The sequence below is a fragment of the Aulonocara stuartgranti genome (assembly GCF_965226115.1).
Source record: "Aulonocara stuartgranti genome assembly, chromosome: 3".
In the NCBI taxonomy this organism is placed as follows: domain Eukaryota; kingdom Metazoa; phylum Chordata; class Actinopteri; order Cichliformes; family Cichlidae; genus Aulonocara; species Aulonocara stuartgranti.
The window spans coordinates 55,138,552-55,154,567 of record NC_138941.1 but is presented as its reverse complement, the minus strand read 5'-3'; the positions used below and the strand labels follow the sequence as shown (position 1 = coordinate 55,154,567).

General features: G+C 39.6%; 2 protein-coding genes across 2 annotated transcripts in view; both read right to left on the bottom strand.

Moving 5' to 3' along the window:
* The window catches only part of LOC309699351 (tripartite motif-containing protein 16-like), a gene marked incomplete at both ends in the record, with an annotated part of 113,450 nt that extends 107,171 nt beyond the window's left edge, over window positions 1-6,279 (bottom strand). The window contains one exon of the mRNA XM_082522351.1: window positions 6,229-6,279. Coding sequence (XP_082378477.1) covers window positions 6,229-6,279 — 51 coding nt within the window. The remainder of the gene's footprint in view (window positions 1-6,228) is intronic.
* Window positions 2,937-16,016, bottom strand: part of LOC309699729 (uncharacterized protein) — a 34,916-nt gene continuing 21,836 nt past the window's right edge. The window contains exons 2-3 of the mRNA XM_082522876.1: window positions 3,844-4,018; window positions 2,937-3,351 (exon numbers count right to left, since the gene is read on the bottom strand). Coding sequence (XP_082379002.1) covers window positions 3,211-3,351; window positions 3,844-4,008 — 306 coding nt within the window. The 5' untranslated portion in view covers window positions 4,009-4,018 and the 3' untranslated portion in view covers window positions 2,937-3,210. The remainder of the gene's footprint in view (window positions 3,352-3,843; window positions 4,019-16,016) is intronic.

Below are 16,016 nucleotides of genomic sequence, written 5' to 3'. Positions count from 1 at the left end.
GTGAGGTGAGTGAAAGGAGATTTTGCCTCCTTGTATTACAGGCTGAAGCAAAGCTACAGAGACGGGAGTTTCTCTGGGTGTGTGGTGGAGTAAAGAGAAGAACAACATGTCTGACCTTTTCTTTTTTAGAGCAGAGGTGTGTTGTGGCAGGCAGGAGGGCAGGCAGGTGACTTTTCAGATTTACTCTGGGAAGCCGAGAGAAGAGCAGCAGCAGCAAGCAGGTTTCCAGCAGGCAGTGAACAGATGAAGAGGATCAGCATCAAAATACCCCCTCAGAGGTGAACAAAGATAATCTTTGGAGGACATTTCTACCAGCTATTTTTGTGTGAAGCTAACTGAACGGATTGTGCTACAGGTATGTAATAATAAAATAATATTATTAGATGGGAATACAAACTTTATTTTTGATGGCCCATATCTATGGGACTGATTTGTGCTAATAACGCCCATTGTATGGACTGATAACAGCCGAAGCGGGTGAATAAAGTCACCCAGTAGCTAGCTGTGCCATTACCCAGCATACATCACTCCCTCCATATGCAATAAACGATACAAAAGTAACAGCCTATAATTAATGTATCTGCTGTATCTGCTGTTTCTCAGGTAGTTGTTTACATTATATAATTTATTGTGTTTTGTATAGGTCACTACAATGTGATTTTGGAAATGTATAAATATACGAACAACAGGCTCTTCCGCGGCAATCTCTTGTCGTCAATAAGCAACGTTTAGGGAGCTCTATAGTATTCAATGAGAGGACCCTGCACGTCAATTCCCGACGCCAGGGGGTACCCTGCGCGTCGATAAGTGAAGCAGAGGGAGCCTGACCATGCGTCACACGTTTGACGAGTTGGGAGTGAGAACGTGTTGATAACTCACAGGAAAACAACCAGGGGGGGAAACAGGTTGACATATGGAGGTATTACAGACAGACCAGTAACAGGCAGAAAAAGGGGAGGGGTTACCAGTCTCTGATGTATTCCAGAAAGAGGATTGATTTGAAGCAGACACTGTATTTAACCTTTTTAATATTGACAACACACAATATAAAAACACGAGTGATGAGTTACATGTACCACACCAGCATCAACAAAACCCTGTTAACATCTGTCCAAAAGATTCAAATGTAAAATGACTTTATTTGCAGATCTGGCAGGTTAAGAAACAGCACATCAATTACCTCTAAGCAGCAACAATGTAGACAAAAAGTGGAAACTAGGAAAAAAAAAGTTTTTAACCAAGTGTCCTTCAATCATTTCTGTCTGTTTCAGTTCAATGAACTCTGCAGTGTCATTGTCATAATAAAAGAACCGAAGTCCAGCATAGAGCGGCTGAGTGAATGTGGTCTGGACTCTGTGGAGGAGAGTCATGGTTTCAGAGATGTTTTTTCACTGTTGTTGCTTTTCTGTTCCCCTCAGATAATAACAGATGTGTGTTTGCTGTGTTTGGATCCAGTGTGATTTCATGTGAATATTTTAAGAATCCAGCTCTGGTCTTTGGCTCTGCTGGTGACAGTAAAACATCCTCTTCAGCAACTCTTGATGAGATGTCTGTCACTTTCTCTTGTATATCTGAAACCATGCAAATGTTCTCCTGGAGCTTCTTGGAGGGGGCCACCAGCTTGTGTTTCTTTAACGGAGCTGCATCATAGTGAGGTTGGAGATGTTTCTCACAGTAAGAGGCTGGACAAGATAAACAGGACTTGATGGCTTTCAGCTTCCTCCCAGTGCAGACATCACAGGCCACATCTTCAGGTCCAGCATAGCAGTGATCAGCTGGAGCAGCTTGGAGTCCAGTCTTCTTCAGCTGCTCCACTAAAGCTGCTAACATGGTGTTTTTCTCCAGGACAGGCCTCGGTGTGAACGTCTTCCTGCACTGAGGGCAGCTGTGGATTCCCTTCCTGTCCTCTTCATCAAAGTGGGTTTTAATACAGTTCATGCAGTAGCTGTGTCCACAGGCTGTAGTCACCGGATCCTTCAGTAGATCCAAACAGATGGAGCAAGAAATGTTTTCTTCATCCATTCTCTTTTCTTAGTAACAATGACTTGCTGGTTTGTCTTTTGCAGAAGTGAAACTATTCTGAGCTGTGACCTAATCAATAGGTGTTTACGTGGGAAATGGAGGCTGTCTGCTCTTACACGTCAACAGATGTTGGTTATGCCCATTTTCAAAATATAGACTGAATGGGAGGGAATGAGGAAACAGACAAAGAGGAGGTGCTGTCAGGTAGAAGGGGAGGAGTTATCAGTATCTGGTGTATTCCAGGATGAGGTTTGAGTTTGAAGTAAATACCTTTTTTATAAACAGTATATTAAAAAATGTTGGTGAGCTCAGTTTTTAGGTGGTAAATTCAGGAAAACCCGTAAAATTGTTATTAAATGGAATCAGAATGGGCTCTCTGATAGGAGCGACACTTAAATGAGGTAAACAAACCCATCACTGCAACATTTACAGTAACATCTTTAAATAAATAAATGACTTCTGAATGAAACTACAGAAATATCTACAACCACTGTAACAAACACTTATCAGAAAAACTGCAACTGCAATCTGCAACTAAGTTTGTTACTGAAATTGCAAAAATTACAAAAAACCCCTCATGTTTACAACAATGCCTACAGCTACACAAGGCAACTCCCACAACTAATCAGACACTATAGCTAAACTAACCTGTGACACTAATGCAACACCTACAATGAAGAAAGTGACCACTGACAGTACACCTGCAACTAACAATGCCAATAGCAACAATAGCAACAATAGCACAACAACAAGGATCACTTTGGCAACTTTTGCAACTTTATTTGAGTTGCAGCAACCTTAAAAACATGTGACTAAAGATTCCAACTTGGATAACAAATGTAAAACAAGCACAAAAAAACTGTAAGTAAGCATAGCTACTGCAACCCAACAAACACATTGAAGCAGTGGCAACGTCTGCAACTAATTCAATGACTGAAACTAGAAGCAACATCATCAGCAAAGTATAGTAACAGTTTTAACCACAAAACCTGCAAACTACAGCAGCATCTTCTACAAAACATGGTAACTTCTGCAATTAAACTAGCATCTGAAACTACATATAGCAACTGCAGCAAAATCAATTTCATTATCAGGCCGGGGTCTTTCTGTTTAGAGTTCTCTTCTCCTCGTGTTTGTGTGGTTCTCCCCGGGTACTACGGCTTCCTCCCACAGTCCAAAGACATGCAATTAGTGGGGATAGGTGTGAATGTGAGTGTGAATGGTTGTCTGTGTATGTGGGTTATCCCTGGGACAGATTGGCGACATGTCCAAGGTGTACCCTGCCTCTTGTCTTAAGACAGCTGGAACAGGCTCCAGTGCCCCCTCGACCTTGAAAAAAGATAAGCGGAAATGAATGAAAGGATATGATTATGATTATCAGTTTTACTAGCAGTGATGTAATAGCAGTGATAGCTGTGCATGGTGTACCAGTAACAGATGGATAAACATAACATAACTGTATTTATAAATGGCATAGTAAGAATGAAGCACCTGCCAATACCTCACTAATACTTACTAGTGTGACATTATTATAAAGTGCTACCCATGTATTGAACTGTTATTTGTTGTTCATAATCCATATGTCTCGTTGATGTGAGTGTACATTACCAGTCAAAAGTTTGGACACACCTTCTCATTTAATGTTTTTTCTTGTTTTCATGATCAAAACTATGAATTAACACGTATTGAATTATGCAGTAAGCAATAAAATCTGAAATTACTCAAAACCTATTTTAGATTCTTCAAAATAGCCACCCTTTGCTTTGATTACTGCTTTGTACACTCTTGGCATTCTCTCGATGAGCTTCAATGTGTAATCACCTGAAATGTTCTTCCAACAGTCTTGAAGGTGTTCCCAGAGATGCTGAGCACTTGTTGGCCCTTTGCTTTCACTCTGCGCTCCATCTCATCCCAAACCATCTGGATTGGGTTTAGGTCAGGTGACTGTGGAGGCCGGGCCAGCTGGCGCAGCACTTTATAGTCCATTTCAAACAATCTGATGATAGACAAGGAGTACAAAAATAAGCATACCTTAGCATGGTTGTCAAATCCACCTTTGTTCCTATTGTAATCCAGAATGGCCCAATGATAGTTGCAGTTATCTCCAAAACCATGTGCTGCCCTTGGTTCTTTTTGAGGAACACCGTCTTCATGTTTCCCAGTACATACTTGAATGTTTCAGGCATAACTTGTCCTGCCATGATATGTTGCCCAGATCGTTATGCTACATTTAAATGGCACTCTTGGCATATACTGTGTAAAAGGGCAGCATCCCCTAAAAGTGACTAGATGCTCATCAACTGATGTTTGGATTGGGTTAAAAATGAGGGGCAGGCACGCCATCCACTGACTGCCAGCTTGTCTTGTTGATGACGGCCTGGTCTTGAATCACAGTTGTTAAAGTGAATCACGCATGGCAACATGGGAAATTCATTGAGTGATTGGCCCAAAAGATTGTCCAGCCAGACTCTGCATGAACTTCTGGTAGATTCATTTCTAGATCTGTACAAATCAAATGACTCATGTATGGTTTCATGTCTGTCTGGGTTACCTCCTTCCAAATGTCTTTGTGAATCTATTTCACATCCAAGTTATTCGTGTTTACCACTATGACTTTGATAGACTCAGTCAGGAATTGTCCAATGCAGGATGTGATGTGATTAATCCAGGATATGACATATTTTTAGTCCTGGGGCAGAAGTGTGCAAGATTGGGCACCACGGCAGCTTCCACTGCTGTCGGGGGGGCTGAGATGGCGGCCCTGAGTCTGCCGCCAACCTCACGGGGCAGATTCGCAGACGTCTGCAGAGTTGTGCTGGACTAAATGGGCCTCACTCCGGACGATCATCACCGGCACTTCAGGGCCTGAACTATTGAACTGTTATATCAGTCTGATCAAGTTAACAATATTTTTCAGAGATGAAACTTTTAACTCAGTCAAATTTTACTGGAACACAATACAGTGATTAACTGAGGAAGTTTTATATAAGGTGTCATTTTATTCCATACAAAGTTGTTTGAGTGCATATTACTTCTTCTTTTCACAGGGTTGCGCATATTTCAATGGCTAGTTTTCTTAAACAAAAGAAAAAGGAACCAACCAGAGAATAACACAAAAACACCCAACCAAACTGATCACTTCTCTAAATTGAAACATGACAGTGCACATAAATGAAAAACAGTTTCCCATAAAGAATAACTCTTGTGTAGAAGATATAACAAACTAGAAATGGGATGTTTTACATTAAATACCTTAATTAGAACAACATACAACATTTACAAAGATATATGAGGCTGTATTGTTTCTGCAGAGTGAAACACTTTTCCTTCATTAAAACAAAGCCAATCATTAACTAGACAACAAATAATGCAATGTCAAAGTCGCACCTATAAAGTGTTACTGACAGGCTAAGCAACAGCACATCAATAACGTCTGAGCAACAATGAAAGAGACCAAAGAAAGTGGAAACCGAAAAACCTGTTTTAACCAAGTGTCCTTCAATCATTTCTGTCTATTTCAGTTTAATGAACTCTGCGGTGTCACTGTCATAATAAAAGAACCGAAGTCCAGCATAGAGCGGCTGAGTGAATGTGGTCTGGACTCTGTGGAGGAGAGTCATGGTTTCAGAGACGCTGTAGAAAGACAGAATACCTGCTCTGTGATCCAGGTACACTCCTACTCTGGAGGACCGAGGACCTGAGAGGTTGGTTCGGACTTCATTGTGCCAAAACTGAAAACCATTTGAATCGTAACGTAAAGACCAAGATTTGTCGTTGAATCCAAATTTGCATTCATCGCCCCCCCCCCTGCTCTGCTGATATTCTTGTATGCAACTGCTACACCAACTCCTCTCCCTCTCCACTCCACCTCCCAGTAACAACGTCCAGTCAGACTCTCTCTACTCAGGACCTGAAGCCATGCAGTGAATCTGTCTGGATGATCAGAATAAGACTGTTGTTGTTCTGTTCTTGTTACTTTTCTGTTCCCCTCAGATAATAACAGATGTGTGTTTGCTGTGTTTGGATCCAGTGTGATTTCACGTGAATATTTTAAGAATCCAGCTCTGGTCTTTGGCTCTGGTGGTGACAGTAAAACATCCTCTTCAGTGACTGTCAGTGAGATGTTTGTCCATTCCTCTCTCAGAATGTCCTGTAGTTTATCTCTGGTCTCTGACACAGCTGCTGTCACATCCTCAAAGTAGCTCAGATGGAACAAGAGAAGGTTTCTCGGTCGAGCTGAACTCCTTTCTGCGCCATTTCTCCTCTCAGTAATAATGACAGTGTAGGTTCCTCTTTGTAGAAGTGAAACTAATCTAAACCCAACATATGTGTTGTAGGCTGATAGCTGTTGGTGAGGGAATGAGGTGACATCACCAAGAGGAGGTGCTGTGTTTCAGTGAAATGAGGTAAGAGTTGTGAGTCTTACATTTAAACATTTTGGTCGGCTCAGTTTTTAGGTGGCAATTTCTGATTAATCGTGCCTTTAAACAGGCGACTTAAATGAATTCAGCAGTTCTCTCACTGCAGCATTTACGGCAACCCTTATAAAAAAAATGACTTAGCAATTAAACTAGAGCAATATCTGAAACCAGTGTAACTAACAACACCAATGTGAACAACGTCTAAAATTGTCACTGAAATTGCCAAAACTGCTAAACTGTGTCTACAGCATTGCCTACAACTACACAAGGCAACTCCCACAATCTCCCAAAAATCTGCAGGGTAACAAACCTGTGAAACTAACAAAACACCTGGAGTGATGCAAGCAACCATTGACACTATACCTGCAACTAACAAAATCAATGGAAACTACAGAAACCTCTGGCAGCAAAACCAACAACAGAAAGTGATCCCTTTTGCAGTTGAATAACCACTGTAACTGCAGCAACCTTAAAAACAACAAGATTCCATACTGTGCAACACATGTAAAACATTGCAAGCACACCAATCCTGTAATGACAACTTCTGCATTGTAATTCTTTAGCTGGCCCAAATTCTCATTTAGATTTGAAAGCATTTCACATACGTAAAGGCAGATGGCATAAGCATGAATTAAGACAAATGTTTGGGGAAGGCCTCAGAGCAGAATAGCAGTGGTGGCTCCCAGCCCAGGCAGATTCGCATATAGTAATGAGAGGAGAGTGAATTGAAATATAGTCCCTGTAGCTTCTGCACCGTGGCTGCTGGGTGACCCCGAGTCTGGGGCTCTCCTCAGCTCCTTCCAGGAGGGTGGCACAGTGGCACCTGCTAATTAATGTGACTTCTGTATGAAACTACAGCAATGCCTGGAAATCAGTCATATGTTTGCATCACTGTAGGGTCTTTATAGTATAAAGCACCTTGAGTGAACAGTTGTTGTGATTTGGCGCTATATAGATAAAACTGAGATTAATTGAGGAGCTTGTGTAACATTTTCATGTCTTTGAACGTTGAACGCTGAAACCTCGGAAAACAGTGAATATAGGAGTCGCAGTTTGTATTAAACAGAATACATATAGAATACATTTAAAAATGTTGGTCACCTCAGGTCTTACTTTGTAATTTCTGATCAATGATCATACAATCATTGAAAATCTGTCAAACCTAGAATGAGGAAAAGAGTAAGACCACATACAAGATTCTTATTTGTCGTTAAGGATGTGACAGAGGAGGATGCTAGGGACTGGATGAGATGGTGGCAGAGGATCTGCTGTGGTGATTCCCTAAATGGAGCAGCCAAAAGAAAAAGACGTGCTGACGTCATGAGTCGGTCAGTATGCTTAAAATACCAGTTTTCTAACTGACTGTCAGCTTTCACTGTGCAAAATGTGAATATTTTGTTTCCTCACTAGGAGGAAAACATTTAGGAGTAATGGTCATGTGCACTCTGCACCTCCAGACCTAAACACTATGAGAAGCTTTTAAAGATTACATGTGTCCAACTCCAGTGTTGTCAGAGTTCCTAAACAGACTCAGGCGCAGACGAGGGATCCTTGCAGAAAAGACAGTGAATGTATTTACAGTGACAACACCAAGTGATTATATATATACACAATGTTCTAGAGGGGCTCCAGGGACCGTGGGGGAAAAGGAAGGGATCAAACATGCTCCACTCCTCTCCAAATCACACTCCACTCTCCTCAGCAGGCTCTCATGCTTCCACACACTCACTTGCAGGATTTCAGGTAGGCAGGTCTAGGAAAGATCTACACAAAGAAGAACTCAAGGATTCTAGTTTTCAGATTAAAGGGTGCCTGACACAGATTGCTCAACGATCCAACGATGAGTAGCAAAGCACTACTGTCTTAAGAAGGGCTCAAGATTAGTGGAGATCAGCAGCAGGTGGGGAGATTGAACGCAGGTGCGTGGGCCAAGGGCGGGAGCCCGTAATAAGCACCGCCCCAGCAGAGAGAGAGAGAGAGAGAGCAGAAAACAAAAAAAAACAAAAAAAAACAACATGTTGCCTAACAAGGGGTCAGCTGGCGAGGCACGGGGACCATGACAAATGTGCAGTTGTCCTGTCATTCACAAGTTAATAGATTAACTCAGAAATAAATAGAAATACTCAGTGCATGAAGATCACGAGTGCTGGAAACATTAGCAAAACAACTGGTAAAGTTGGAGACTTGCAGTGTGCGAGCTGTTGTCATGTACATTGTTAACTATGTTTCAGCTCAGTAACTGCCTCGTTTGTTTGTTTGTTTTGCATAGATGTGCATGTATTTATTTTATTGTTGCTCTGTTTTGACGATGCTAATTTGAGATGCTGTCATCTCTGAGATGAGTTTTTGTACCTGATCCCTGGGCAGGAACAATAAACTTGACTAAACTGATATTAAAAACACTGATTTGTTCTAATCCAGATGTAGTAGCTTTACGATGATTTCTGCAGGTTGAAGAACAGCTGGAATCATCATCTGAACATTTAACCTTTGTAAGAGCAGCACAAAGACGCAGAAACAGGCTCTCTCTCAGTGTCGTTTTACAAATACTGTAATGTTACAGCTGCAGTAAAACCAAGATGAAAATAATCAGGGTGAATTTAATTGTTACTGAAACAAAATGTAAGGTCTTCACTAAATGCCTCACCATCTGCAATCCCTCTATAATCAGTCGTGTTTTTAGGCTATAAAGCTGTAAAACGATGAAAGTCCACAAAAACACCACTGCAAGCATCACAGGGAAACATTAGAATAGAATAGAATAGAATAGAATAGAATAGAATAGAATAGCCTTTATTGTCATTGTACAGAGTACAACGAAATTGGAGTGCCGCTCCCTTGGTGCAAGTTTCAATAATAAATATAAATGTAAAATATAAAAGTACAAAAAAAAAACAATCGTAAGTACTCAAACAATAGTATGTACAATATATACAGGATAGCAGCATTGATATAATGACAGTGTGGCACACAGTGACTGTTTCGCTTCCTGCAGCAAAGCAGAAAATATGCAAATGAGGAACAAAATCCAACAGATTTAACAGAAGTAATGACCTTTTCTTTCTGTCCTGCTAAAACACATCACTAATAGCAGAAACATTAGACGTGCTTGTTTAACTAAAGGAGAATCGCAGAGAGAACCAGGACACCAGCACTTAAGCAGCTAACACATAATAAAGGGAGCTGTAACGGAAAAACAGGGAGAATAAAAACACCATAAACAACATCCTGACTCATCTGCATGAATCACAGCAGGTTCATCTGGAGTGTGTTTGTTTTAATTGTTGCTCTGAGTTCACACTTGAGCACCTGTGCACACAGAAGCATCTCTGCCTTTTTGTACCTCTGGTCACATTAAGATGGGCAGAGGGAGACTTTGGAGGGGCTTGCTCACATAAAATCAAATACAGTTGACATAATCTTCCAACAGCAGAATCTTTTTTCTGGATAAATCAAAATCAGAGACTTGAACACCTACACAGCATCTGAACATGTGCATACTGTCCTCACTACAGTACCAAAGCTCATCATCTTGATATGACTTATGGTTCCATAACAGGGTGTCAGTTCTGGAGTTTCCCCAAAATTACTGTTAACAGTACATATTCAGTCATAACCACACAGGCACTGCCTCTAAATAAAACCCAGTATCTGTACCCCACTCTGACAGTGTATCTGCTCATTTCCTGTTGTTTTCACAGAGAGCTGGATTCTTGGTTTCCCCCCCAAAAACACCCCATGATGTGAAGATGATAGTAATGAGTTACACACACCATCAGAGGGGGCAAAAGTACAGACGTTCTTTACTTAAGTAGAAGTACAGATACCCGTGTTTTTAAAAAATATTCTCCAGTAAAAGCACTGAAGCAACTTCTTTGAGTAAAAGTGAAAAAGTACAGTTTGCAGGTTACAAGGTAACTAAAGCTTGTGCTATATTAATATAAGAATATAATCAGAAAATATTATCAGTGCACAAGAATACAAATATTATTCTAATCTAAATTCTAATTCTAATGAATGTGCTTATTTTGATTTGAAAGATTTCAAAACAATAACTGTTTCCTGTTGCCTACTTTGTAGAGGGTGACTTTGCCTCTAAACAGGAAAATGCGCAGTCAGGGGTTGAAGTGGTGGAGGAACTCTAAAATTAGTAATGGCGCTCAGTGTGGGGAAAAAATGATGGCCCACAATAATTTCTGATGTAAGCTTCATAAAGTTTTCTTAGTGTAAAGGCTGCAATCAGCTGACCTGCTGCTCTTTGTGGATTTACACAACTGAACTTAACAACATGTACGCAGTTTCACCAGCTATCATATCTGATGTCCATCCCCTACACTCACACTATGCGGCTTCACACTAGACAGTATACAGCTAGAATAAAGTTTCAATTCAGTTAAGTAATCTAAGCATCATTATCTTAAATGCACATTCATTTCTGCCACACTTGATGTAACCATAAGCTGTCCAACAGTGTTTTATAGTGAATTCACCACATGAATGCAAACTAACCTGTTTTCCCCGGACACAACAACACACTAGCTACTCTGAAGTACCACAACCATAACTCCAGCCCACTTTAATCCCTGAGTATAAACACTAGATGAACTTAAAGGAACAAGTCTGCTTTGGAAATGTAAGGAGTAGAAAGCACAGATATTTATACACAGTTTAATAATGTAGGGAGTAAAACTAAAAATAAATACTCAAGTGAAGTAAACATATGTGAAAAATCTACTTAAGTATTTGTACTATGTTAACTTTCCACCTTTGTAAACCAAACCAACACCAATAAAACCTTATTAACATCCATCCGTAAATATAGATGGTACATGGAAAAACAATCAAATGATGAAATGATTTTATGTGCAGATCAGCATCTCATAAACTGGTCACAACTATCGATCTATTAATCATTTTTCTCTCTCCCTTTGTTGTTTAGGCTTAAACAATTAAAAGACAAAAGTGTGTTTTCATCAGACTGCTCTCACATCTACAGGATAAAGGTTTTTCCCCTTTTTAAATGGTAAAAGTCCAGAATGTTTCATTTGACTGTTTTTCTACACGAACGAGTAAATTTCTACAGGTCTACATATATTTCAACACTAATTTTCTCTTTGCATTAGCAAAGACGAACAGACAAAACCACAAATAAATCCACAAGTCAAGAAGTTTTCATTAAGAGGAAAAAGAAAATCACACCAGACAATATAAACCACATATTGTGGAATTTCTATCAACAACTAACAAACTAATGAAGTCAGCAGGGTCTCCATGATTGATAAAAAGATAAAGTCCAGCACAGAGCAGCTGAGTGCATATGGTCTGGACTCTGAAGAGTCATGGTTCAGCTGTAGAAAGACAAAATACCTGCCAAGTATTTTATGAATGTAACCAGTTTGAGACATTATGTGAGAAGAGCATAATAATTATCCATCCATCCGCTTCTCCTTTCCAGGGTCACAGTGGGCACTGGAGCCTATCCCAGCTGTCATAGGGCAAGAGACAGGCTAACACATAGAGACACAGACAAACATTCACTCACAGATTCACACCTATGGGCAATTTAGATTGACCAATTAACCTATCCCCCCTATTGCATGTTTTTGGACTGTGGGAGGAAGCCGGAGTATCCGGGGAGAACCTGCACAAACACGGGGAGAACATGCAAACTCCACACAGAAAGCACCCGGCCTGATGGTGGAATTGAACTCAGGACTTTTTTGCTGTGCAGCAACAGTGCTAACCACCGTGCCACCGTGCTGACCGCATAATAATTGTTTATTTAATAATCATTAATCAATTTAATTCAATTTTTTAATAAGCAAATGAACACAACAGCAGTTGCGTCATGGTGCTTTATGCAGGCCTGGGGATCTGAAGACCATTTAAAGGTTCCTGGATGAACACTTCTTGTTTTTTAGGAATTTAACTGAATTTTTAGGATTTTACTGTACTAATAAATTATGTTCGTGTGTTTTTGTAGATTTTTATTATTTTTATTAAAAAACTTGTGGTGAAAGCACCATGAGACTCATCGGTAGCAGAGTGTGAAATGCTTCCTGTTTCCCAGTTATTGATTGTAAATCTCTAAAATGGTCAGTAAATACAATCAGATGACACTGTGTTCAAAGAAGAGATTTAAGAAAGTTCAACAAATCAACCAAGTGAAAAATTCCACTTTAATTACCACAAGTCAAAGTGGACACAATTCTATCCCCAGAGACGAAACCAAGTGTTATACCAGGCAGTAAACATGTTTATTTAACCTTCAGACCGTATTATCATCAAACATTATATAGTGTTATTTACAGCGATTCATTTCCATGTACATTATTTTCCAGTCCCCTTCAGCCTCACCACTGTTGTTATGGAGGAGCAGTGGTGATGAGCTACTGGGTCTGCTGAGCTCTAAAACTAAAACTGGTACTCGGAACCTGAAGTTTGAACAGTGACGCAACCACACAGCTTGTTATGTCCAGGCTAACAGTCCTCACAGCTGCAGAAAAAACAGCGAACATGTTCCCCTTGTGTGAATCTGTTGGACTGTTTCTTGTAAGTGAATTCAGTGCCTGAAGATGAACACTAACAGCTAAGTGTGATTTAATTAAGACAAACACTTACTGACTTTTGTAGATTCAGTTACTACGGCAACAGTCCCTCCTCCTCCCCCTCTGCCTGTTAGTGTTGAATTCAAAACAGCTTATCTGGCTCCCTCTGCTGGTTAAACTGTTGAACTACCACATTAACTTGTTACCAAAAAGTTGATTCTGTGACCTGTGAGGTCAGTTCCTTCATCATTAATATGCAATAATACTAATAATACCAATAATAACAACTTTTTCTAATGATTTTTCTTATCTCTATATTTAAAATATAGATATAATATGTATAATACAATATATATTACAAGTAAATAAAATAAATAAAATAAAATCATTTAAAGTAATTAAATATTTAGAATAATGATCATCTGAACCTTTGCATTAAGAAGTAAGAAGTCTTTTCATTTTTGTTGAATACCCCCGATTTAAAGCAACACTTACTGTTGGCTTCATCAGAAATTCCAGAGCATTCCTAATATTTTGGCCAGTCTATCACCATACATGAAGGGGAAATCATGTTAGTAACTCATTTCAACAAGAACCGGGCGCAGGGGCATGTTTATCACCTCTTTCTTTAGCAGTTGCTGTCGTTTTGAAAGCATGATTGGAGTGCTCCATATCATTTATTTCATTTAAGGTACGAGTTTCTGTTGGCCAGCAAGGTGTTGGTGGAAACTGTGCTACTGTAGGCCAAAGATGAAGCGAGATGAGAGGGGGAAGGTTTGTTAGGAGGCAGAGAGAGGTGTTAAGGGAGCCTCCAGGCAGGCGGAAAGGAAGATGAGTCAATCAACATGCTTAAGTTATCAGTTTTAAAACAACAATCAGTGATTGTTCTTTTTAAAAGCATTTGACAATAATTAAATGCTACACTTTAAAAATTAGCAGTGGCTCATGGTGAAAGCAGCCAATCATTTGACCTTAATCCTTGATTTGCTGTGTGACTGTAAGGTCTGGCTAATAGTTGTAGTTTCTGTTTATTGTTTTCGCTCAGCTTTTCAGCTCAATCTTTTCACCACTTCTTCCACACTGAACTTTTCCTACAAGCTGGGGATGGGCTGGTCAAGTTAAGAGATTTGATTGGGCAATCCAGTGTCATGGTATCCAGTAATGAAAATGAATGAATGGGCTGCTGTGAGTGGTTGTACAGCTAGTGTGAGCCTTTCAGGCCTCCTCTGATAATTTCAATGACAGATGACGAATGAAATGAGACATCAAACATCAATGTCCTTTAATAATTACCACTGTGATCCAACTTTCCTGTCACTGGTTTAAAGGATTTCTCAAACCAGTTAATGAAGGTTTATATACACAACAGGTTACAATTGCACAAGTGCTGCTGATTGGCTGAGGAAGAATAAAGTAGTCATGGTAAACTACTGACCAAGTTACTGTAAGATGACATAGCAACAAGATGCTACCCAAGACAACCCTGAGTGTCCAGACGATCTGATATCCTTGTGTTGGTGTTGTTCCCTCGTCATCATAAATAATGTTGTTCCAGGTTCAACATTGCAAGTGACCAATCACCTTCTCCTGACATCATCCGCGACCTCGAAAAAAGCAAACGCCTTCAAAAAATCTACTTCACTTGCGAGAAGAGAAACCACCTCTGTAAGGACAATATGTATAATGCTTACCGTTTATTAAGAAAAAGTATCCTGAAATTCAAAGAATTCAAGTTCCTGGATCGGCGGACAGAAGAGGTTTCTCCATTTCTGTGTTAAAAGTGTGGACTTCAAACTACCAGTTTTTAAATTGTGTTGATAGGCCACATAAAACCAGAGTTATGATTAAAAATATGCGCAATGTTTTTTTTCCTGAATACTAACGTTGTGTTTACAGCGGGAAGGGAAGCACTTGAAAGTATTCTCTGTTTGTGACAAAAAAAAAAACAGAAAGCAAAAACCTTGGTTTTCTATTAGTGGAAAAAAACAAATTCTACTTTTTTATACTCGAGTTTTATGTTTTTTGTCTGATTTGAGATCAATTGTTTTAATATAGTATTTCAAAATGAAAAAATAGCTGCAAATTTTGACATGTTAAGGTGTGCTGAAAAGAATGATACCAAACAAGACAAGATAAACGGTTTTTAAAGGTGAAATGTAGAAGTAAAATCCAAAGCAGACAAAATACCTATTATACCTAGCATTTAGTCACTTTTATAAAGGTTTTTATGAACCCATAAATTGAGGGAAAAAATACTGGGCCAAGAATGGACCCCTGAGTCATTCCACATAAGAGCAGGGTTTTTATGAGGAAATTTGTACCCCAGCCTAACTGTAAAGTTAACTACTGTGCCATTTCAGTTCTGTGCTGTGCTTTATAACTTTAAATAATTTGTAATATTTTTTCTAATACAAGTTTCAACAGGACTTAAGTAAAAGGGAGTTTAGAAATCTGTCTACAGTTGGATAAAACTTTAGGAACAATATTTATGGTTAGCAGGAACAGTGTGAAGCCTTCTATAAATAACAGTGCGTGAAATATCTTTCAATTTTCGAGAAGGAACAATGTCCTCGATTGATTGTGCATCGATCCATTGGTAATTCCTCAGGGCTCCACTAGAGGGATTCGCGCCTCTTGTCCTTCACTCTGTACAGACGAGTGAAAGCCAGCGCTTTGTGTCAGTATCATCATTCATCTCTCCTCGTTTCCCCTGTTTAAGGTAACTGCACGCACAGAACTCTGTGTATTACAGTTGACTATTAGCCCACCATCATTGTTTATTGTAAGGAAAGAGGTGACTTGTGGACAGTTTTTGCTGAGAAGTTTCAGCTGAACTCCGTTGCTGTTTAAGCTAGCTTTCACTGGTGTCCCGCCTTATTGAATGACAGTTTTTCTGCCACTATCTGTATTTAAGTTAACTACTGAAAGACATATACAGCGCATAAAGTATTATTTCATTACTGTTGAAAGTCAGCGAATGTGTCAGCTAACATATGTGAGTTAAAAAGGTGTATTTACCTTATGT